Source organism: Physella acuta, unplaced genomic scaffold, assembly GCF_028476545.2.
Source record: "Physella acuta isolate Inbredline_101_S28 unplaced genomic scaffold, ASM2847654v3 ptg000883l, whole genome shotgun sequence".
In the NCBI taxonomy this organism is placed as follows: domain Eukaryota; kingdom Metazoa; phylum Mollusca; class Gastropoda; family Physidae; genus Physella; species Physella acuta.
Genome location: NW_026732400.1, coordinates 469237 through 491908, shown reverse-complemented (window position 1 = coordinate 491908; position 22672 = coordinate 469237). Strand labels below are relative to the sequence as shown.

General features: G+C 34.3%; 3 protein-coding genes across 14 annotated transcripts in view; 2 read left to right on the top strand and 1 right to left on the bottom strand.

The window, feature by feature from the left end:
• Positions 1-50: 50 nt before the first annotated feature.
• On the bottom strand, positions 51-9684 carry LOC131952628 (uncharacterized). Of its 5 annotated transcripts, none has more exons than XM_059315375.1 (5): positions 2630-2655; positions 2076-2267; positions 1646-1919; positions 1227-1372; positions 51-1134 (listed from the first exon to the last, which is right to left on the bottom strand). In XM_059315375.1, exons 2-5 carry the CDS (start codon positions 2253-2255, stop codon positions 610-612), a joined length of 1125 nt encoding a protein of 374 aa, XP_059171358.1. In that variant the 5' UTR covers positions 2256-2267; positions 2630-2655; the 3' UTR covers positions 51-609. The 5 variants fall into 5 exon arrangements, with proteins under 5 accessions (XP_059171358.1, XP_059171357.1, XP_059171355.1 ...); XM_059315374.1 differs by lacking the exon at positions 2630-2655 and adding an exon at positions 9578-9684 and having other exon boundaries at positions 52-1134; positions 2076-2286; XM_059315372.1 differs by having other exon boundaries at positions 52-1134; positions 2076-2286; positions 2630-2791.
• LOC131952627 (uncharacterized) lies at positions 7989-13302 on the top strand. The gene is made up of 6 exons (XM_059315370.1): positions 7989-8139; positions 9660-9751; positions 9956-9997; positions 10153-11137; positions 11342-11421; positions 12359-13302. The coding sequence occupies exons 1-6, from the start codon at positions 8085-8087 to the stop codon at positions 12443-12445; spliced, it is 1341 nt and encodes a 446-aa protein (XP_059171353.1). The 5' UTR covers positions 7989-8084; the 3' UTR covers positions 12446-13302.
• Positions 13303-20491: 7189 nt separating this feature from the next.
• Positions 20492-22672, top strand: part of LOC131952643 (sodium/calcium exchanger 3) — a 158978-nt gene continuing 156797 nt past the window's right edge. For 7 of the 8 annotated variants that reach the window (XM_059315404.1, XM_059315403.1, XM_059315401.1 and 4 more), the window contains exons 1-2: positions 20492-20585; positions 22086-22206. The gene's annotated coding sequence lies outside the window, so the exon portion shown is untranslated. Of the gene's footprint in view, positions 20586-22085; positions 22211-22672 lie in introns of all 8 variants that reach the window. The other variant, XM_059315397.1, reaches the window with a different exon arrangement.

Here is a 22672-nt window from a genome sequence, read left to right as displayed (position 1 = left end):
CACAATTTTCCAGCAAGTTTAGATTTACGAAGCACTAAGCATAACAAAAAAAAACAAGGAAGCAATTACACTAATAAATTAAAGCCTTGCAAAAAAAAAAAAAAGTCTAATTTAAAACAGAACCACAAAGTAAATAACTTTTAATATAAAAAAAATCATCCTAATGAAACTAGTCAAAATAGAAAGCAGTTTTAAAGTACAAAGATAAACAGGTAAAGAGCAATGTAGTTTCTTGGATTTTAAAGAAAATGTAGGCCTTTTTTTAAAAAAGCAAAATGCACTGTATTTTGTAAAACTTTGGCTTTTGTGCATTAAAAATATTTAATATAAAATGGTTTACATATAAATAATATAATATTAATTTGAGACAGAAATAATTTAAAATTTTTTTTTACAAATACAAGAAGTTTTTATTTAATACTAATTTCAAAATGTAAATTATGTTAAATATTGTTCATACCACATAGATGAAATTCAAGTTTCTTCACTATCTTACTTAAAAATATGCTTACTACAAATTTAAAAAAATGTCTCTTAACTTGGTAATAAATTTCTGTGTTATGATAAGAAAAATAATTGCTTACAAATAATACAAGCAGTTTCAGCAGTTTAACGTATTATTGGATCAAGGTAAGCCTCGAGAAATTGTTTTTCTTCTATCTCCTTGTATTGGACTGATACTGAAGCACATGTAAGAAAACTAGCTCTGTCAAAATTTGTGTTGGTCTGTAACACTTTAGCTTTACCATCTTTCACAAAAACAACAAAACTATTCATGAAATCCACCACTGGGTAGACAACTGAACAGTATACCTTGTATTCAATAAACACCTGGTCACGCGGCAAAAAACGCTTGATTGTTTCACTTCGAACTTTGGCAAATCTACCATGCAGGTTACTCAGTGGGACACACATCGTGTCCAGACAAGCTGTTAACTTGTGGTTCAAGAAAAGTGAGCAAACATCAAAGAGTCTGTCACAATCAATGTGTGGAGTTACAATGAAAACTCTCCCATCTTTGTCTGAAAACCAGAGATTTAGGGCTGATTTCCACAATCTGTAGAGAACATTCCCTTGAATTACACGTCCAGACTCCAGTTTCTCTATTTGTTGAACAGTTTCTTGAAAATCCAACTGAAAATTAAAGAAAAACAAATAATATAATTGTAATGTAAAAAGAAATGTCCTGGTGTTCATACATAGAAATGGATAGCTATTAAACATACCAAATCTGCTATTGGTGAGTATGACTCCAAGTCTTCACCCTTCAGAAATCCTTCTTGATTAGAAGGTTCGTGATAAATGTTCTGTGTGCCAGCCTCCATCACATTGGTATCTTCGTGTAAAACATTGTCGGGCCATATTTCAATAGCTGAAAGAGTAATGATAATATTTTATTTATAAATAAGAAAGCAATAATTGATCTTTTTTTTTTGCTACTGTTAAAAAAGATATACCACTGTTATAAGTATATGTAGTTTCCTGTTTTTATTACACAATGAACCAAAATTTTAGTTTTGACAATTAGTTTACCATTTACAGCAGCAACTGGCTTATTTAACATGATGATATATAAAAGAAAAAAAAAAATTTATTGAAGATTTAGCACTGTTCCAATGAGTAAAAAAATTACAGAAAAACTTACCACGTTTGTAGTAATTTTCTTTTTGTTTTTTAAGGGCTACCATTTCAGCTTCAGTATAATGTTCTTTAAGCTCTTTAGAAGAATGTCCTGGTGGTGAAGAGAAGCCATCAAGGATACCCAAAAATCTGCTAGCAAACCAGTCTATAACATGTGGGCCTCTAAGAATTAAACATCCAGTAGCAAGATTTATAATGATAGATAGTCCATCAATTTTAAGTTTCAGCTCATATTCACTCCCTGCTTTATAGAGTTTCTTGTATTGATATGAGTGAACCTGTAATGTTTATTTGTAAAACTTTGTGAGCTAGTAAAAGTTTCAATAGTAATCCTTCTATTTAATAAATAAACCAAATGCTTAATATAGGTTTGTTTAAAAAGGTATTATCATAGTAGGTATTAAAAAAAAAAAAAAAAAAAAAATCTGACTTACTGGATAATTATTTGGGTGTTGAAATACATGGACCCAAAAAGACCCCAGTGACACAGAGCCTCTTTTACTCAGAGGTCGCAACTGAATAACATTTACTGTTGCAATATCTAAGTATATTTTTTCTCCTGTTTTAGAATGAATGAAATTGTTGATTGTTTCTTCAAAGCCTACTGCTGCCATGTTGTCGGTTTACTGAAAATCGTAAGAGGCCCTAGTAAAAAAAATAAAATAAAATAAATACACAAATATATAAAAAAATAATGTATACAAAATTATAGAAATCTAATTAATTAATTTTGTAGCAGTAGACCTATATATATATATATATATATATATATATATATATATATATATATATATATATATATATATCTTATATAGATCTATAATAATTAATATAGATCTATAATTAATATAGTAATATAATTCAATATAGGCCTACTGCAACAAAATTAGACTTTTTCTTAAATCCAAAATTTAAATTATCTTTTAGTTTTACTTTTAATGGTAAATGTCTTTTATAAACGTAAAATATAAAAATAAAGTAAAAGTACGGATGCCTGGTACAAATGATGAGTTAACATTGCCTTTTTTAAAAATCACGGATTACAGAGATCTGCATCGTTTCGATATTTAAATTGGCTGTAATGTAATGATCTTCCTATTTTTAATTTTATTTAGTCTACTTTTGTGCTAGCTTTGTTTATTGTAGTTGTTATTAGTAACAGAAAAAAGGGAGAGTACTCTGTCATAAAACGGCCCACACTGCTGAATGTTTTCTTTAAATTATTAAATTTTTCAGTATCCACCACTCTTTCTCTATAAATCCAAGTCTTGCTACTTTAACTTTAACATTTGATAATAAACGGTTTCAAGTATCATGATTTAGCACGGCTAGTATTTTATGTGTAAATGCTGCATGAAAAGTTTTCTAGTAAGAAAGTGATTTACAAGACGTAGACCTACCGACCAAAAATAAATTTGTGACAAATATTATTGTTTAAAATTTAAACTATTTTATTTAGTTAAATAAGTTCAAAAAAAAAAAAAGATCCATTAATGCACTATGCACAAAACAACCGAAAAAGGAGCGGCCGCTTCCCCACGAGAACGCTATTGACCTACAATCATAGTCACTGTCTTCATTGGGGGGGGGGGGGGGGGGGGGGGACAAAAAGGACAGTGATCGGGACTGATCTCAAACAATTAACGGTATTTCATGTGTTTTTATACGTTTAAAAACCAGTCTAGTTTAAAAACTAGTATCGAATCAGAGAATAGCCCAGAATTAAACCACAAAATACTTAAATTTGATAATTTAAAAAAATAAATTAAAAAAAATGCATTAAAAATGTCGATTATACATTAAATCGGCAGTTTTCATGTAATGTAGCTGTTTACCACCAGCCTAAGAAAAAAAAGCGATTTTTGTTTTCTTTACAGGGGTGGGATGGGCAGTGACCATGGCAATTTTCTAAAAGAATGCATGCATGGTATTTCAAATTTATTTTTAAACATTTAAAATGATTATAACTAAATCATAGTAAGCCTACATCATTATTTTGTGTCAAAGTCTAAGATGATGTAGATCTTGTAGTTTTTTTCAAGTAAAAAAACTCAAAACAACCACGTTACAATTAGATATTTAAATAGCGCGTGTATAATTAATTCGCTCGCTTGGTCAGATGTACGTTATAGGGCTAACGGTCAGCGCAATTAAAAATAAACCGGGAGTGATCTCCCCTAAACTTTCTCGAATATTCTTATATAAAACAACAGGGGATGGGAACTCGGGATATAGTTATGATTTTTAATCCATTTTAAATACATAAACTTTTTAAAATAAAATAGAATCTCACAGAAAAAAGTATTGCACACCAAGCGAACGCCGAATAAAGATGTTCATAATGGTGCGCAATATTATTAGTACTTTATAAATTTAGATGCGTTTTTGAGAAATCGGAAATAGCGTAAATTAGTACTTCCCGTCAACGGAAATTACTCAAAATTTAACAGAAGGTAGAGAATTAGATCTTTTACTTATATGTGAAATTTCATTTATCTATCTGAAATAGTACTCAAGTTATAGGCTTTTGAAAAATTCAAAGTAGAAAAAGTACCACTTCCGGTTATCGGAAATCGCTCAAAAGTTGATACAGATCTACGATTTTGATAAAATACTTATATATGAAATTTCATCAACCTAGCTGTAACGGTACTCAAGTTATCGTGTTTACACACACACACACACAGACACACACACAGACACACAGACACACGGACAAGATTGCAAAATTATGTTTTTCCGTATCAGTGAGGTGTAAAACGTCGAGATTTGTAAAAATCTCGATTTTTTTTTTTTGCACGATTACAATACTTTCTCTATACTACGTATATACGAGAAAGTAAAATAAACCGGGAGTGATCTCCCCTAAACTTTCTCGAATATTCTTACATAAAATAACAGGGGATGGGAACTCGGTCTATAGACATGATTTTTAATCCATTTTAAATACTTAAAGTTTTTAAAATAGAATAAAAACTCGTAGACAAATTAATTGCACACCAAGTGAACGCCTAATAAAAAGCGCATAATAGTGCGCAATATTATTAGTACTTTTAAAATTTACATTAGTTTTTTGAGAAATCGGAAGTAGCGTAAATTACTACTTCCGGTCAACGGAAATTACTCAAAATGTAACAGAAGGTAGACAATTAGATGTTTTACTTGCATGTGAAATTTCATTTATCTATCTGAAATAGTACTCAAGTTATAGGCTTTTGAAAAATTCAAAGTAGAAAAAGTACCACTTCCGGTTAGCGGAAATCGCTCAAAAGTTGATACGGATCTACGATTTCGATAAAATACTTATATATGAAATTTCATCAACCTAGCTGTAACGGTACTCAAGTTATCGTGTTTACACACGGACAGACACACAGACACACACACACACAGACATACGGACAGAATTGCAAAGCCCGGTTTTTCAGACTGGATTACGCATAAAACCTCTTAGTTTTGATAAATCTGGATTGATAATTTTTGCCCGATTAAAATAAGTCCTCTAAACTTCGGATGTGATGAAGGACTGAGGTGTAATACGGTGAAAATTGTTAAAATTTCAAGTGATTTTTGTGCACGATTACAATACTTTCTCTATACTTCGTATATACGAGAAAGTAAAAAGGGGGATATGTGGTATGCTATGGAATCACATGCAGCGTAAAGTTGAGTAAAAGTAATATAATGACCTCACGTTGATTAGCCGAATTTACCCGAACCCATATATAGTCGTTGATAGCTAGACCAGTAGCGTAGAGGGGGGCGGGGGGGCGGACATATGCCCCCGGGCGCCGACCTTAGGGGGCGCCAAAATGGGTTGGAAAAATAAATTGAAAGGTCGAGGGGGGTGCAAATCGAAAGTTTGAGGGGGGGGTGCAAATCGATATCTTGAGGGGGGGGGGGTGCAAATCGAAATCTTGAGGGGGGGGGGGTGCAAATCGAAAGTTTGAGTGGGGGGGTGCAAATCAAAATCTTGAGGGGGGGGGGGGGGTGCAAATCGAAAAGTTTGTCCCCGGGAAGAGTCGCTACGCCTCTGAGCTAGACAGCCAAAAATGACCGTAAAGTTCGGTCTACAGCATCTTCAATTTAAAAAAAAAAAAGATGCATGACTGCCTGCAATCTCTCTTTATAACAAATAGTGGTAAAAAAAAAAAAGCCTTTAAAGTCGAGAAGCATAGTACACAACGTCCATGCGCGATCACTCTTTCAATAAAGAACAATTTCAGATAGTCTTAGCACATTCACATGGTAAGTTAACATGCCGTAGACTTACGGACATCTTGGAAAAGTCCAAATTATTATTTAGGCCTAGTAATAGATGTTACCGAAAATATCAAATCCCTATTTTGCATTATTAGTTAATGTACACATTGCTTTTAAATGAGAGGCCTACTAAATTTTTGTGGATGTCCACAATGGGCAGTGTTTCTTCCAGACTATTTTCTCCGGAGGGGCACTTGAAATTTTCGGGGGGGGGGGGGGGGCGGTAGACTTTAATCGGGGGGGGGGGGGGGGGCGGACACTGTTAAAAGTATATATTTTCTATATAAATTATATAAATTTTATTTCGTTCTGGGGAGGGCGGTAAAAAAAATTCGGGGGAAGAAACTCTGACAATGGGGCGGAGGGAAAGGGGGGTAGGGGGTGTTCGTCGAAAGTGGACGCATGTGGACGGGGGGTGTCTAAAATCCCAAATAAAATTTTTGTGGACGTCATAAATGGATGACCCCTTGCAATTAAAATATTTTTTCATGACTGCAACCTCGGGTAGTCCCACACAGCGTCCACGCACGATTACGCTTTCAACAAATAACAATATTAAAATTCGTGAACGGAAAAAGTCACAAGAAAAAAAACACAGTAAAAAGTCACAGTTTTTGCTAGGAAAAATAGTCACAGAAAAAAAGTCACAAAGAAAATATTTTAATGGAGAAGAGTCACAGAAATAAAGTCACAAAATCTTCTAAGAAATATTTTGATTTAATTGTTGAGAATGTAAAATTTTGGATGTTTATTAATTAATGTGGGTGGGGTTATTTTTTGGTAGCATATTTATAAAATAGTATTAAAACACGATTTAAACCGAGAAGGTTGGAACATTCTATTACATTTTAAAATTAAATATTATATGTATAACGTAATTAAAACCTATACACTTCAGACTAAATATTTTTAAGTGTGTTATATTACTACGAGCCGACCCGTATCATATGCCGTTATTTAGTTGTTTTATTTTCTACTTTTCAGTAATTCATAATTTGTGAATTCGACAGTACCAATGCTGCCACTGAAAATATTTGCTTTAAAACACTACCCCCCCCCCCCCCACTTTCCCCTAACCCCGACCCTACCCCTACTCACCCCCCCCCCCCCCCCCCCCCCCGTGAAAGCAGCCTCCTCTTAGTTATTTCTTTATAGTTACCTCCTGTAAGTTTAAAATTATCTGCCCCTAATAGAAACCCGGCTCTACGGCTCTACGATTTGTAAACATTTAGCTTTGTAAACATTAAGAGTGAACACCGCTCACCAGATAATGTAAGGGTGGGGTGGGGTGGTAGTAATAGTGATATAGAGAGAAAGAGAGGGGACTGCAAGGAGGCGCTTGCAGCTTGTTTTCTAATGGCTCCCAGAAGAGAATTATATATATATAGATACGTATACAGGGGTTTTTATAATGGTTTTATACATAAAAATATACTCGGCGTGTTTGAAACAAATCATAAATATTAAATAACTGAAGTCAGAACTTTAATAAAATGGGAGTGATCTCACCTTAACTTTCTCGAATATTCATATATATCACTGTGGGGGATGGCAACTCGGGATATGGACATGATTTTTAATCCATTAATCCAAGTGAACGCCAAAACAATATGTGTATAATTTAATAGTGCGGAATATTATTAGTACTTTATAAATTCACATGCGCTTTTTGAGAAATAGGTAATAGCGTAAATTACTACTTCCGATCAACGGAAATTACTCAAAATTTGACAAAAGGCAGAGAATTAGATCTTTTACTAACATGAAATTTCATTTATCTATCTGAAACAGTACTCAAACTACAGGCTTTTGAAAAATTGAAAGTAGAATAAGTTCCACTTCCGGTAATCGGAAATCGCTGAAAAGTTGATATAGAACTACAAATTGGATATAGATCTAATACTTTTATATGAAATTTAATCAACCTATTATAGCTTAACGGTACTCAATTTATCGTGTTGACGGACACACATACATACACACACACATACACACACACACAAGTAAAAAGCCAATAAAGTTGAAACTAAAACTTCAGTAGGCTAGCCAGGCCTACATTGAGCATGCGCATTGAAAATGAACCCGCGAAACTCAAACCCGGCTTCCGGTCCTATTTGTATTTTGAAGACTACTCTTGTTAATGTTATTTTTCAAGTTCACGTTGTTTCTATCTTTTAACAATGAAATCAAAGAAAAAAATTACAGAACGCCAGAAAAAGACACATTTAGATTCTGGTAAATCATTTCTATTAACATTTCATTGTCGAGAATCTAGATCTAGATTAGATCTAGATCTAGATCTAGATCTAGAGTCTAGCTAGAGAGAGAGTGAAGTCAAGTTTAAGTGTTAGTGTAGTTGAAGTAGAGTCCAGAGTAGAATCGCTAGCTAGAGGATTAAAAAGTAGATTTTGCAATCAAAGCGACCGGAAAAATAATAAAAAAATAAAAACTTTAGTCTAAAAATAATTCAGAAATTGAATATTTTTAGAATCAATGGCGGGTAATCTACCGTGGTTAAACTCCATTTTAGCGTATTTTATTCCCTGCTTTACGTTCACCTCCATTTGAATTTGAGCATATTTTATTATAAATAAACATGACAAGTTTAATGCAAGATATCAAATAGAATTAGAAGAGTCTACTAGATCTAGAAAATATCACAACAGAAAAGATATAGGCCTAGATCTAGTCCTAGAGACTAGACTTAGACCACTAGTCACTAGAGAGTCTATTCACTATTCTGCATCTTTAACTAAATCGTAACAAATTAATTGGTTGTTCCGAATAGCGGCCGTGGCTATACTATAAACTATAAAGACCCAGATCCTAATAGACTTGGCTATTGGGACCTGGTCCGAATAGATTCAGCCTAAGTAAGTCTGAAGTTCGAATCCAGGTTCAAGTCAGTAGACTGTCCCTGAGTCCACCCAACTCTGACGAGTACCTAACTCAAGTTAGGGTTAGGGAAAGTAAAGGCACACTACCTCTTCATATGCCGAGGTCACAGAAACAAGTGAACTCTACTTAACTTGCCCTATATAGTACTATATACCGCCAGGTTTGAAAGTGAACTTTACTTTCCTGTTTAAGGCAAGGTTAGCATAGACATTAGCAAGCCATGTGTGTATTTTGGTTAACTACCAGTAACCTTACACCCTTTTTTAAGAAGATTCTATAAAAATTCTTCTGGCCTAACATTTAGAATCAGATTTTTTATTTTAGGCCTAAGATCTAGATCTATATTATTATATAATATTGTTGCCTTAGTGGCTAGTAATGATTCATTTAGTAGACCCACAAATATTTTCATGTTATAAATATTCATATTGTAATAGAAAGTGTCATAGTATGAATTATGATAAAAGTATCATAGGATAAACTAGGGCTTAGAGCAATTTAGGCTAAAAGGTCTTAACTTATTTTAAGTTAATGCTTTTATTCTTAGCTTACTGCTTAGGCCTATATTTAGATTCTACTGAAAATTTATATTTTTATATAGGAATATAGGCCTAGATTCTAGATCTAGTGACTTTAAGTCTTAATAATAATATGAGCCTGGCCTAGATCTAGTACATGCTGAGGAAACATTCAAAGCTAGATTCTAGATCTAATTTCTAAATTAGGCCTATTGCTAAATATTTTACTGAACATTGAAAAATAATGTGTTGAGTACAGTTGTAGACACAATAACCCCTGGGCCATTTATATTAGCCTCTATAACCAAGTAAAAGGTTAAAAAAAATTTGTTTATAAAGGTAACAGTTCTCTGTTTTCCCCTGGATCTGGATGTGCCAGCAAGGTCAAGGAGAGTGTAACAGCAGGGAGGCGCTATTCAAACAGAATAAAAGTATATATTTTAATGTTTTTTTAAAAAATAGAATGGCTTTTGTTTAGCTTAGTTTAAAGCACATAATATAATAGATAACTGTTGTAAATATTTGTTTATAGCTTTTTTGTGTGGATAGATTATTAAATTTTAGCATAACTTTTAAAGAAAAATATTTTTTTTATCAAATTAAAATGTAATCTAAATACACATTTTGATTAACAGAATCAACAAAGGTCTACACCGAAAACAGAAACCACTGGCTTGGTAAATTTTAAATTTTTTTCTTAGGTGTTTGTATGTTGTTTTTGTTTTCACATACTTTAAATATACCTTAAATTGTTTTCATTTCAAGCAATATCATTTAATATTGAAATTCTTTGAAATGTATGCTTATAAAAATTATAAATTACATTTTACAGATTGATTCAGCCTATGATGCAGATGGTGAATCCACCCCAAATGTTAGTCCTGCACAGGGTGACATTAAAGATCCATATGATGTTTCAATGATTGAAGATGTTCCCTTTGTTAAAAGTAACAACTTAAAAAAGAAGAGCAAGAAATCAACCCAGAAAGTTGACAAAAACATACAGAAAAACAACAGAATTAACAAAAAAGACAATGCTAAAGAAACTGGCATGAAAACTAATTCTACTAGCACACCGGTTCTGGGTAGTGGAGAAACTGAAAAATTAAAATCCAAGCAACCAAACACAGTATCAGTTACACCTGAGGTGACACCTATTTTGCCAGTCAAACCCTTTGAATGCAAAACCCCGTCAGATGACAGTTACATAACTCCCCAAATTAGGAGATCTGCTCGTAAGCGTGCGTGTGAGCACACAGAGTTGGCAAACATTTCTCTTGAGTTAAATTATACGTCTCAGGGAGATTCTGGCATTGCTTTGTCACCTGCTATTAAGAAAAGGTGCCCAGAGACACCAAATGAGGACGGAACTGTTTCTAAACATGATCAGCAGAAAAAACCCACTACAGCATCTCAGTACAAATCAAACACAGATCACACAAAATCCTCATCTGGAATAAGTCGACCATTTATGAACAAAAGAAACATTTTTAGTCCCAACAGCAAATTAAATATCCCTGAAATTCTGGAAGTGGACAAACCATCAAAAGGGAAAAGTTTGGATAATTCTTGTTTTGGTTTTGATTCTTTAGGGTCGCCCAAGCTGTCTCCACCCACAAAGCCAATCAAAAAAACAAAGACAAAGAAAACTGTGAAGTCTAGTTTGTCATACCGTCATGTTCAAAACAACTTTTCTGATTCATCATCAAAGGAATCATCCCCAATTGAGGATTCTGATGTCATGCAAGAGAATATCCCAAGAAATGCATCATCATCACCTTCTCTTTTTTCTGATGATGTATTCTCAGGAACTTCAGGTGATTAAAATACTCAATTAATAACCATTCTTTTAATGACAGCCATTTCTATGTAGATACTTTTTTATCCTTTATTGAATTATGTTTGTAAAATAATCAGTGATTTTCAAGTGAAAAGTAGTCATTTGTTTGATTGTATATAGTACATGGTGACTGGTTTGTTATGTGTTATTTAATATTTAAAAAAATCTACTTTTTTTAAAGAATCTCTTGAGGTGAATAGGAGCATAAATAAAACCTACAAGCACAGGACAAAGTGTAGAGACATCAAGCCTAAATCATCAGTAAGTTTATTAAATTATTTGAACAACAGAATAAGTTCAATCTAGCTGACAAAACGTGCACTTATTTTTTCAAAAAAGAAAATTAACTTGAAACTACTGTGTTTTGTATCATATATTTTTCTTATAAAGGGTTAGGACTTTTTGGAAATGTTAATGGTCACATACTTGCAGTTTAACTCATAGTTTAAATTAATATCTTATTTTATTATATTTAATCTTTATTAAAAAAAACTAAGTGACTTGTATGAATTATTTAAAACTAAATTGTTAATTTAATGAATAGCAAATATTGTTGTCTTTTACTGGTGCATACTTTTTTTTTCTTTTCCCTCATCACCAGTTGCATACAATTGATACAATTTACTTGTTTTATCCCCTCCCCATGTTAAGTTGTGAAAATCCCCAACAGATAGATCTATGTACTATTTATTAACACAATAAAAATAGCTGAGACAGGTTGATATTATATTTTAGGCAGAAGAATGTAATAAACTTGAAAGTTTAATTAGATGTAGATAAGGATTATGATTAATTTAATAGTATTGCTTTCTTAAAAGTGTAAACATTTATGATGATTAATCTTCATTGGACAGAATTTCCACACTTTGCACAGCTACTCTGGTTTGTCTAATATCAACGACAGTAAAATATATTTATTTTGGTCAGCTGATATTATCAACACATTGATCCGCGTCTTTTTCAATGTCTGTCCAATAATTCTTGACAAGTCATTATTGATTTTTACAATAAAAACTACTGCATACTTTGTGGAACCCGTTGAAATTTAATTTTTGTACAAGGCAAAATAAATTAATGTCTGGGCAAAGGGAATTCATATTGCATGCACTTGACTAGATCTCTGAGATAACAGTTTTTGTGGAATCAGATTTCACATTCTTTAACAGTTGTGCTCTAACAAATTGTTCTGTATTTTTAGTTGCAGGTTTCCAAATTGGATGTTTGGGCAAGCAATTTCAACATGGAAATTGAGGACATTGAGAAGTTTGATTTAAACATTGAATGATATAGATGTAGATTATATGGAGTATGAACATTCCTTGAAAATAGACTGTTTCAGTATGCACAAGTTGACAATTTTGAAACAGTTGATGTGTGGATATGAATGAAAGTGAGTTGGTAACTATGTGGGCTCATGTATATAAACTATCATTTTTTAAAAATATATTTGAAATGTTTTATATGCATGATTTGGCTTAAGGTGTACAATCACAACTGTTTGGGGTAGGGTGTGAATATAAAGATGTTTTGTTATTATACACTCAAAATTAAGAATTTCATACTGTAGGTTTACTTGTACTTGTGTTTTTTATTTATGTTAACCAAAGGTCTCCATTATCTTTTTGTTTTTAAACGACTACACCTTCATCTAATTTTTTCTACACAATACTGGTAAACTAATTTCTTTTTTAAAATGAGAGGATTGTTTAACCCTTTTATAAATTATACTACCTTAGCAATTTTGTTACCACTATGTTTGTAAATTTTTAGAACATCTCTTACAATCATATATTAATGTTGAATAATGTCAGGAAATGCTTCATGTAAACCGTCCACATGTAATATTTGTGTACATAAATTATTAACATTAAGGAATATATTATGTGTATATATTGTTAATAGCAATGGATTTCGGGCAAATCATACTTTTGAAATAAAGTAAATATTTGTTTTCAAAGTAGGGATTTCTTACACACTTGCACCATGCACACAAAAATGTCAAAGTACATTACATTTTACATATTTTCATGCAAAAAAAATGGTCACTTACAGATACAGTTCAAGCTTTTAAGTTTTTTGTTTTCCTGTTAGTGTTTGGATGACACATCAATTCATCAAATTATTAAATTCAAATTTTATATACTTTTTGATGTTTTTTTTTATTCATATAGTGAGATGTACTGAGTTAAGGTCTTTGGTCTTGCTAATTTGTTTAACCAAATGTATGAAATCAATGGATAAATTCCAAATAAATCTCATGACCTCATACAATGACTAAAGGATATGAAATTAATGAAAAATTAATTCCCACCACCAAGTTTTAGAACTCCCCTGGTCATGGTCAGCTAGGAGCTTGTTCATCATCATGCCACTGGAGGAACCTGGTTTTGCAAATGGTTTGTTAGAATAGAACCTCTGTTGTTTGTAGGCAAACAAGGGCCATATAATGATGCAATTTGAAAATAATTTTGCTGTTTTTGTCAGTCACAACCCTTTACTGTAAAAGTACCATCTTCATTCTTGGATCACCACAATCTTCCACGGGAGGGGGCACAGCATCATTTCATGTGCATGTTAGTTAAACCACCTCAAATCTTTAACTTTATAAACCTGGCTGGCGCCATTTCATTTAGTCAACAAAATACATGTTTTTTCCAGCTACTCACTTTTAATTTGAAACGATTTTTTTTTTGCGTATCTAAGTATTCTAAGAAGATGTTGCCAAATTCCTGCATTCACTACCTACCCTACAAAAGGGGAACAAACGAATGATTACTACACAAGACCGGACTACAGCATAGCACCCTTTTTCTTACTTTCTTATTTTCTTTGTTTTTAAATATTTGTAATTACTAAATTACTCTGTATGATCTTAATTTTTTTTAGTTTTATTAAGAAAAAAATAGGGCTGTGGTAGATGATAGGTATAAATGAGCAGAAGGAACAACGCGTTATACGTTTTACATGTCAATGTATATTATTTATGTTCTCTTTTTACTCTTAGTGTCTTAGTAGTATTTTATGCAATTATTGCAATGAGTGTAGTAGGATTGAAAAGTGATGCGCAGTGACTATACATAATTTGCACAAGTACTGTCATCCATGTCGTGTCACACGAAAAATGTACACATCAGAAAAAAAAAGTTAATATTACTGACTTCACACCACACCTACCCCTTCCACAAGTTGTTTGGTCCATAGAAGAATATTGACCTACAATAGATAATAAGCAACAGTGGTTCTGCCGTCTTTTGGCTTTTCTGTAAAGTAGGCCACAACATAAGACACTTCCCATTTCTACAACTGTAACCCATCCCCCTTCCCAAAGTACCAGTGAGGCTTGCCATGGGGAATATATTTTCGGCATTATCTGGGGCCACAACTCCTTGCAAAAATATTAACTTTGTAGTTTCCCTTTGTACATACAATTTTTTTTTTGTCTGAAAGGGTTTGCATCTAGATCTACAATTCCAATATTTACTATCTATAAATTTTGAATGCTATGATGATTGTCATTGAATTTCCTTTCTTCCAATATTGATGGGTACACTAGTAATTAATATTAAAACTTGAATATAGATCTAAATTGTTTTACTTTTACCTTCATGATGAAATGTTTATGTTCCTCTGCATACAACTCATTTTTTTAATAACAATATAATAATATGCATGAATGGAAAATGTTTATGTAATAGATTGGGATTTGTGAGGTCAGGGGAACTCACTCTTCTTGTATTAGTTATATTTATAATGTTGTTATTATGAGTGATGTCCCATATATATTGTTCCTCTTCCGGTCTACCATTAAAGACTTCTACATGTTGATGGCTTCTGTCTCCGTTGTGTAATTAATAATCTATCACATTTTGGCGACGAGGATAAAAATCGACTAGAAAGAGCACCTACTTACGCAAAAAAGAGGTTTGCTAGAGCTTATTAGCTAAGTATTTCTAGAATAATGGCGCTGTATGGCCAAATAAAAGAATTTGATTCGAATGATGAAATCATTCAAGATTACCTAGATAGGTTAAGCTTTTACCTTGAAGCAAACAACGTGACGATAGAAGCCAAAAAGAGAGCTATTTTGTTAACAGTCATAGGGCCTCAACAATTTAGGCTACTAAAAGACTTATGCACACCAGCTAGTCTAACTACCAAGAGCTTTAACGAGCTGAGCAAATTGCTAACAGACCACCATGCGCCTACCCCATCAAAGTTTCTATGTCGAGCCAGATTTGACAGTAGGACTCGTCAACCAAACGAGTCAATATCAGAATATGTTGCTGCTTTACGTCATCTAAGTAGATTTTGTGAATTCGGCGATACGCTGTCTGACAGACTATGTGAAAAGTTTGTGACAGGTGTAAACAGTCCTGATGTTCAAAGAAAGTTGCTGCTCGAGTCAGATCTAACATTGGAAAAAGCAATACAACTAGCAACTTCATTCCAGCAGTCATCTGATGCGGCGAGATCTTTAGCACCTTCAGAGATCCATGCAGTAAACAGCAGGTTAGTCAATAAACATCAACCCCATCAGAGCATTCCAACTTATGCTAAACAGCCTGCTCGTTCAAATCCTAGATCTAAATCTAGTAATAATTATCAAAAATGTCATCGATGCAAAGGTCCCCATGCATCTCATCGGTGCAAGTTCAAGTTAGCAACTTGTTATAAGTGCGGTAAGCAAGGTCACATTGCCAAGGCCTGCTTTGCAAAGTCTTCGTCTGTTGCTAAATCTAGCCAGTCAAGACAGTACCGCAACCAAAAGCAGCACTATGTTAACTCTCACCAAGACTACCTAACCCAACCAATGAACCACTCTACCTGTGAAAATGCTCAAACTGATTCGCAACCGGTTTTCAACCTGTTCTCTGTGAAATCAATAAGTCATGCTCCCATCAATGTACCAGTTTATATCAACGGTAAGAGCATCAGCTTCCAACTTGACACTGGAGCATCTCTAACAGTCATAACAAAGAAAGATTTTGACGCTGTCATAGGAGGATCAGTGCCTCTACAGCCATGTCACAAGTGTCTAACAACATACACTGGTGACAATGTTCCGGTAATAGGAGAGTGTATGGTTCATGTAAGTTACAATGGTCAAAGTGTTAAACTTCCTCTTCTTGTGGTTGAAGGAAATGGACCACCATTACTAGGTAGGAACTGGTTAAGTAATCTTAAGTTAAATTGGGAGAGTATTTGTTCATTGACCAATGCAAAAGAATCTAGTCTTACTTCACTAGATAAAGTAATATCTCAAAATAAATGTGTTTTTGGTAATCCTGGATTACTAAATGATAGAACAGTGAAGATAAGCATTAAAGACACAAATCCAAGATACTGCAAAGCTAGAGTTCCACCTTATGCAATGAGGAATAAAATTGAAAATGAGCTAAGTAGATTGGAATCTAATGGCATCATAAAGAAGGTAGACTATTCCGATTGGGCAACGCCCATTGTGCCAGTGTTAAAGAAGGATGGTTCTGTAAGAATTTGTGGAGATTATAAAGCTACACTGAATAAGCAAATAGAGCTAAATAGGTACCCTATACCTAACATTGAGGAAATTTCTTTGAATTTGGCAGGAGGAGACAAATTCACTGAATTAGACTTTAGTCATGCTTACACTCAACTAGAACTGCATCCAGATTCAAAAGTCTATACGACAATAAACACACATAAAGGACTCTACCAATATGAAAGACTATGTTTTGGCATATCATCCAGCCCTGGAGTTTTCCAAGCTGTCATGGACAGTATTTTTAAGGATATTCCAAATGTTTGTGTGTACTTTGACAATGTGTACATAACTGGTAAGAATGACACTGAACATCTTAAAACACTTGATAAAGTATTGAAAATTGTTGGTGAAAAAGGTTTAAAGATAAACAAAGATAAATGTCAATTCATGTTGACAGAAATTAGTTTTCTTGGTTATATATTGAGCAAACAAGGCATCAGACCTCAACCTGAGAAAACAAAAGCCATTAAGGAAGCACCCAAACCTGAAAATACTCAACAACTAAGAGCTTTTTTGGGCTTGATAAATTACTATGCAAAGTTCATAGGAAATCTGTCTGGTAAACTATCACCACTGTACAAGCTGCTACAGAAAAATGCAACTTGGCACTGGGGTAAACAACAAGAAGCTGCTTTTAATACAGCAAAAGAGGCTTTGTCTGCTGACACCTTACCAACTCACTATGACCCAGGGAAAAGACTTGTATTGACATGTGATGCTTCACCAGATGGTGTAGGAGCAGTCTTGTCCCACATGGATGAGAAGGGTGACAGACCCATTGCTTTTGCCAGTAGATCTTTGAACCAGGCTGAGAAAAATTATTCTCAGTTAGATAGGGAAGGCTTAGGCATCATTTTTGGTGTTAAGAAATTTCATAAGTTTCTGTTTGGTAGGAAGTTCACCATCTTTACAGATCATAAACCATTGCTAGGTTTATTTGGAGAAAACAAAACCCTACCTGAGCATGCCTCACCAAGAATTCAAAGATGGGCTATCACACTAACTGCATACAATTATGAATTGAGATACAAACCTGTATCTGAGAATAGTGCAGATAGTCTTAGTAGATTACCTTTAAAAAAACCAAAGCCTGAGCTATGTACCAGAAGATGTATTTGTTCTCTTCACTATCATGGATAACTCCAATATAAATGTGAATGATATTAAAAGAGAAACACAAAAAGATGAGTGCTTAATAAAAGTATACGAGTACTGTAAGAATGGTTGGCCTGAAGAGTCTGTGAATGATGACTTAAGGCCATATTAAATAAGAAATAAAACCCTTTGTGAAGATAATATAAAAGATGGAGAAGATGCAGTCCATTATCAGTCAGAGTTGCCTAAACAAAGTATTTGTAACTTAATAAATGATTATGGTGATATGGCAATTTCAAATACATTAGTAAGAAGGAATGTGATCATCAAACAACTTTGCTAACATCATTAGCACTTACAGAAACTAAAAGAAAGGGTAACATCAAAAGTAAATACCAAACAGAAGAAGCTAAAGGTGACAATGAAAGAGTAAACAGGTTATTAGCCAAATACCGCACAACTCCTCATATAACAACAGATGTTGCACCATGCGAATTGCTATGTGGTAGGAAAATTAAAACTCATCTTGACCTACTACATCCAACTGTTCAAAGGTCTGTTTCCCAACATCAACATACACAAAAAGTAAATCATGACAAATCATCCATTGAAAGAGAATTTGGCGTTAATGAGAATGTGTATCTAAGAAATTATGGGAGAAGGGAAAAATGGATACCAGGTCAAATTGTTCAATGTACAGGACCTGTGTCTTATAAAGTTAAAAATAACTTGTGCAGATAATAAGTGTGAATCTGTCAATCCCACCAAATCTGAACAGTTCACACCAACTCAGTTGTTCCACAACCAAGTTCTGTTGATATGAGTGAACCAAGTTGTCTGGAGTCAGAAAATGTAAATTCTGGAGTTAATGATTTAAATCCTAGACCTCCTGAGATAGAGAATCCAGATGGTCAGAATCTTGAGTCACCAAATCAAAAGCCACTGAGAAGGTCAAGCAGGACAATCAAAGTCCCAAATAAGTTAGACCTATGATTTTAAAGGTCAAAAGGACTTTGACATCATTGTTTTGTATCTTAATTATGTTGTAACATATTGTGCATTGTTTGTAAGGATGTAATCTACCATAATGTTCATGTTACAATATAATTGGTGATTTTAGGATACTATCAATTGTTCTATTGAGAGATGTGTTGTGTTTACTAAGGGTAAAGGGATGTAATAGATTGGGATTTGTGAGGTCAGGGGAACTCACTCTTCTTGTATTAGTTATATTTATAATGTTGTTATTATGAGTGATGTCCCATATATATTGTTCCTCTTCCGGTCTACCATTAAAGACTTCTACATGTTGATGGCTTCTGTCTCCGTTGTGTAATTAATAATCTATCACAGTTTAGAATTAGATTTTAAAACTTGGAACTATGACACCGTGAATTGCTAGCTACAGGCCTATGGAAAAAGCATCGTAAATAATTAGACTTCTGGTGTTATCACCTCCCCGGTCGTTGATTAACATATCACTTATTCAAAATACTCAACAAAACCTTTTTCCTCTGTGAATTTTGAAGTTGGTGTTACATTCCCCCCATTCCCATTCGGGTGATAGTTTTAAAGTGCGCACAGGTAATAGTAAAGATATTTGTTGTCACTTATTAATATAGGTGAATAAACTCTAATTACTCATTGAATTGCCAAAAAAGCATATTCCTTCTATATATTTTACAACTATTCACCATGGTGTCACCCCCCCCCCCCCCTAAATAGTGTCACCCGGTGCGGACCGCAATCCCCGCCCCCGCCTGAAAGAATACTCAAGTTATTTTGACCCCACAGAAATAGCGTACCAGCTGATACAAACCTACATTTACAATTTAAACCTAACTTTAGTGGTACTTAAGTAATCGGCTATTGAGAAACTTGAAATAGAGTATGTACCACTTCCAATTACCTGCAAATCGAGCAAAAGTTGATTGGAAACTACAAGTTTGATATATTACTTAGAGGTACTCCAGAAATGACGTCATTTTTTTGGGACGATTTTTACCCCCCCCCCCCTCTGTCACACATGGTCACAAAAAGCCAGCCCCCCCCCCCCCCCATAAAATGACGTGACACCTTAGCCTACCCCCCCCCCCCCTCAAAATTACAGTTGAATTTTTCTTAAAACATCGACTTTTTTCACAAAATCTTGTCTCAGCTCTGTCTACATAGAGTATTTTCATCAATTTCTATTACAATTTATTAAAACAGTTTTCTATAACGCGAAATAATGGCTTAAATTCATTATTTAACATTGTTTTTTGCAAACGTGTGTGTGACGTAACACCATCTGACACCCCCCCCCCCTCCCCTACCCCTTATCGCACACCGTCACAAAATTACGGACCCCCCTCTCCCCTACGAGTGTGACGTCAATTGTGGACAAAGGAACTGAAAGTGTACTCAAGCTATCGTGTTTACAGACAAGCACACAGACGGATAGGAAGGTTGTAAAACGTCTAAATTGGTCAAAATCTCGATTTAGAATTTTTGCCCGATGACAATTCATCGTTTACGATAAAGTAGAACGACAAAAACTTTCATTTAAGTTTTGTGTTTTACTCTTTAGCCTACTCGAAAAAGTAAAATCAACGCCTTTTAAAACTTGAACTTCAATCAAAGTATTTTAGCCAGACCTATGTGTTTAGATATTCAATGACGAAACAAGAACTCTCTAAACTAAAACCAAAACAATAAAATGTTGATACATTTGTTGACAAAATGGCGCCGTCTAGACCTGAGCCATTTCCGCGTAGTATAAGACAACAACAAAAATGGATACCCCTTGCACAATGAAAGTACTTTCGTAAGAAAATTTTCATATTCTTAGCACTATATTTAGTTAATCCAGCCAGAAAAAGATAGTTTTCACGGTAATTTGCTTTCATCGGCATTATATCTAACTTAAATATAGATCTAGAATATTAGTCTATAGTCTATTGTAATAGAAACCAGCCTTAAAAATTAAATCCATCTTTGATGACATGGCATTGGCATCAAATAAATTATTTTGAAAAAATGGTATTGCTGTAGGTCAACTAGATCTAGATCTATATCTTAATCCTTACTCTGGCTCTATTGGTATCAAAATGTTCGATTATTGAAGTATCGGCATCAATATTCTGCCCATATATCTGCCCATAGAGATATAGATCTTCCATTAGTGTGCTTAAGAGATTAGAATTTAGATTCTAGATTGAATATGGATACCGCTTCATGTGGCTTTTCAATGACCTTATCAAGGGTTACAGTATCGATGTATGCGATACCAAATACTCGATCATGTGGCTTTTCAGTAACAGCACCAAGGGTTAAAGTATCGATGTATGCGATACCAAATACTCGATCATGTGGCTTTTCAATGACCGTATCTAGGGTTAAAGTATCGATGTATGCGATACCAAATACTCGATCATGTGGCTTTTCAATGACAGCACCAAGGGTTAAAGTATCGATGTATGCGATACCAAATACTCGATCATGTGGCTTTTCAATGACAGCACCAAGGGTTAAAGTATCGATGTATGCGATACCAAATACTTGGTTATGTGGCTTTTCAATTACCGTATCTAGGGTTAAAGTATCGATGTATGCGGTACCAAATACCTTTCATGTGGCTTTTCAGTGACAGCAGACTTTCTTCCAGGCATCTCTTCGGGGGGTACGAAGCCCCCGAAATTTTTTTACCGCCCCCCCCCCCCCGAACGAAATGAAATTTATATAATTTATATAGAAAATATATACTTTTAACAGTGTCCGCCCCCCCCCCCGAAGAAAGTCTACCGCCCCCCCCCCCCCGAAAATTTCAAGTGCCCCCCCCCTCCCCCGGAGAAAAAAGTCTGGAAGAAACACTGAGTGACCGTATCTAGGGTTGAAGTATCGATGTATGCGATACCAAATACTCGATCATGTGGCTTTTCACCGTTTCAAGGGTTAAAGCATCGATGTAAGCGATACCAAAGACTAGACAAAGACACGACGGCATATACAAGAAATAGCGCGTCTTGCTATCCCTACTAAGTACCCCTGAGGTGCTCTATTGCTCGACCATGCAGCATCCCCCGACTCGACAGGTATCAAACAGCTAGGTTTTGTTTTTTTTAAGCTGTTCTGATGAGGCTGTTGGCTGTAAGGCTGATCAATTAAAGATATTAGCCAAAATTTAATAACGAAATATAAATGTTTTTAATCTAAGCAGCCTATAATTATTAAATTAAAAAAAAGTCGCTAAGGCTGTAAAGATTGATTTAGGTCGATAAAACGGAATTCAGTGGCATTAAATAAAACATTCATTTTATTGTTACAGAGATGCATTTCGACATAGACGCTTCATATGGCTTTTTTAACGGAAAATAGGCGACTGTGCGTACCACGTGACGTAGATGAAAGTGCTAAAAATAGATTTTAAAAAATCCACGAAGACAACAGTACGTGAGTTTATCTTCATTAATCGTTTTCTTTTCGTTGATTTCTGTTTGATTTCTGTTTAAACTTTCAGATCCATTCTTAATTAGAACGGTTGGTTAGCCACCAACATTCAGGCAAAAACATACAAAAGGCGCGTCACTTGACATACTAAATCTCACACATTCGTACATAAATAAATCTAAAAATTCATTCACTATCACATCCTAATCTAAAATACACTTTTCTTCTGTATGATGTTAACTTAAAGATGTTGATGGTCAAACGCCTGGAATGGGCAACAGGCAATATTCTACGAGTGTGGGGGTGGGGGTGTATGGGAAGCTCTTATTTGGAAACCATGACGCTGTGAGCATTTTATCTGCGGTATTGTGTAGAAACTGTTGGTGCGGCTGCCTCTCTTGAAACCGCAATGATTCGCAAGTTTAAAAACGAGGTTTCTTTGATCCCCTAGATTCAGGGGCTTTG

Bases quoted from the DNA above. Each gene is read 5' to 3' on its own strand.
- LOC131952628 (XM_059315374.1), bottom strand. From the start codon at position 2,255: ATGGCAGCAGTAGGCTTTGAAGAAACAATCAACAATTTCATTCATTCT. The intron at 1,373-1,645 runs GTAAGTTTTTCT...TTACTCTTTCAG, and splicing joins AGAAAATTACTACAAACGTG to CTATTGAAATATGGCCCGAC. The intron at 1,135-1,226 runs GTATGTTTAATA...TTTAATTTTCAG, and splicing joins ACTCACCAATAGCAGATTTG to TTGGATTTTCAAGAAACTGT.
- LOC131952627 (XM_059315370.1), top strand. From the start codon at position 8,085: ATGAAATCAAAGAAAAAAATTACAGAACGCCAGAAAAAGACACATTTA. The intron at 8,140-9,659 runs GTAAATCATTTC...TTGTTTATAAAG, and splicing joins AAAGACACATTTAGATTCTG to GTAACAGTTCTCTGTTTTCC. The intron at 9,752-9,955 runs GTATATATTTTA...TTTGATTAACAG, and splicing joins GCTATTCAAACAGAATAAAA to AATCAACAAAGGTCTACACC.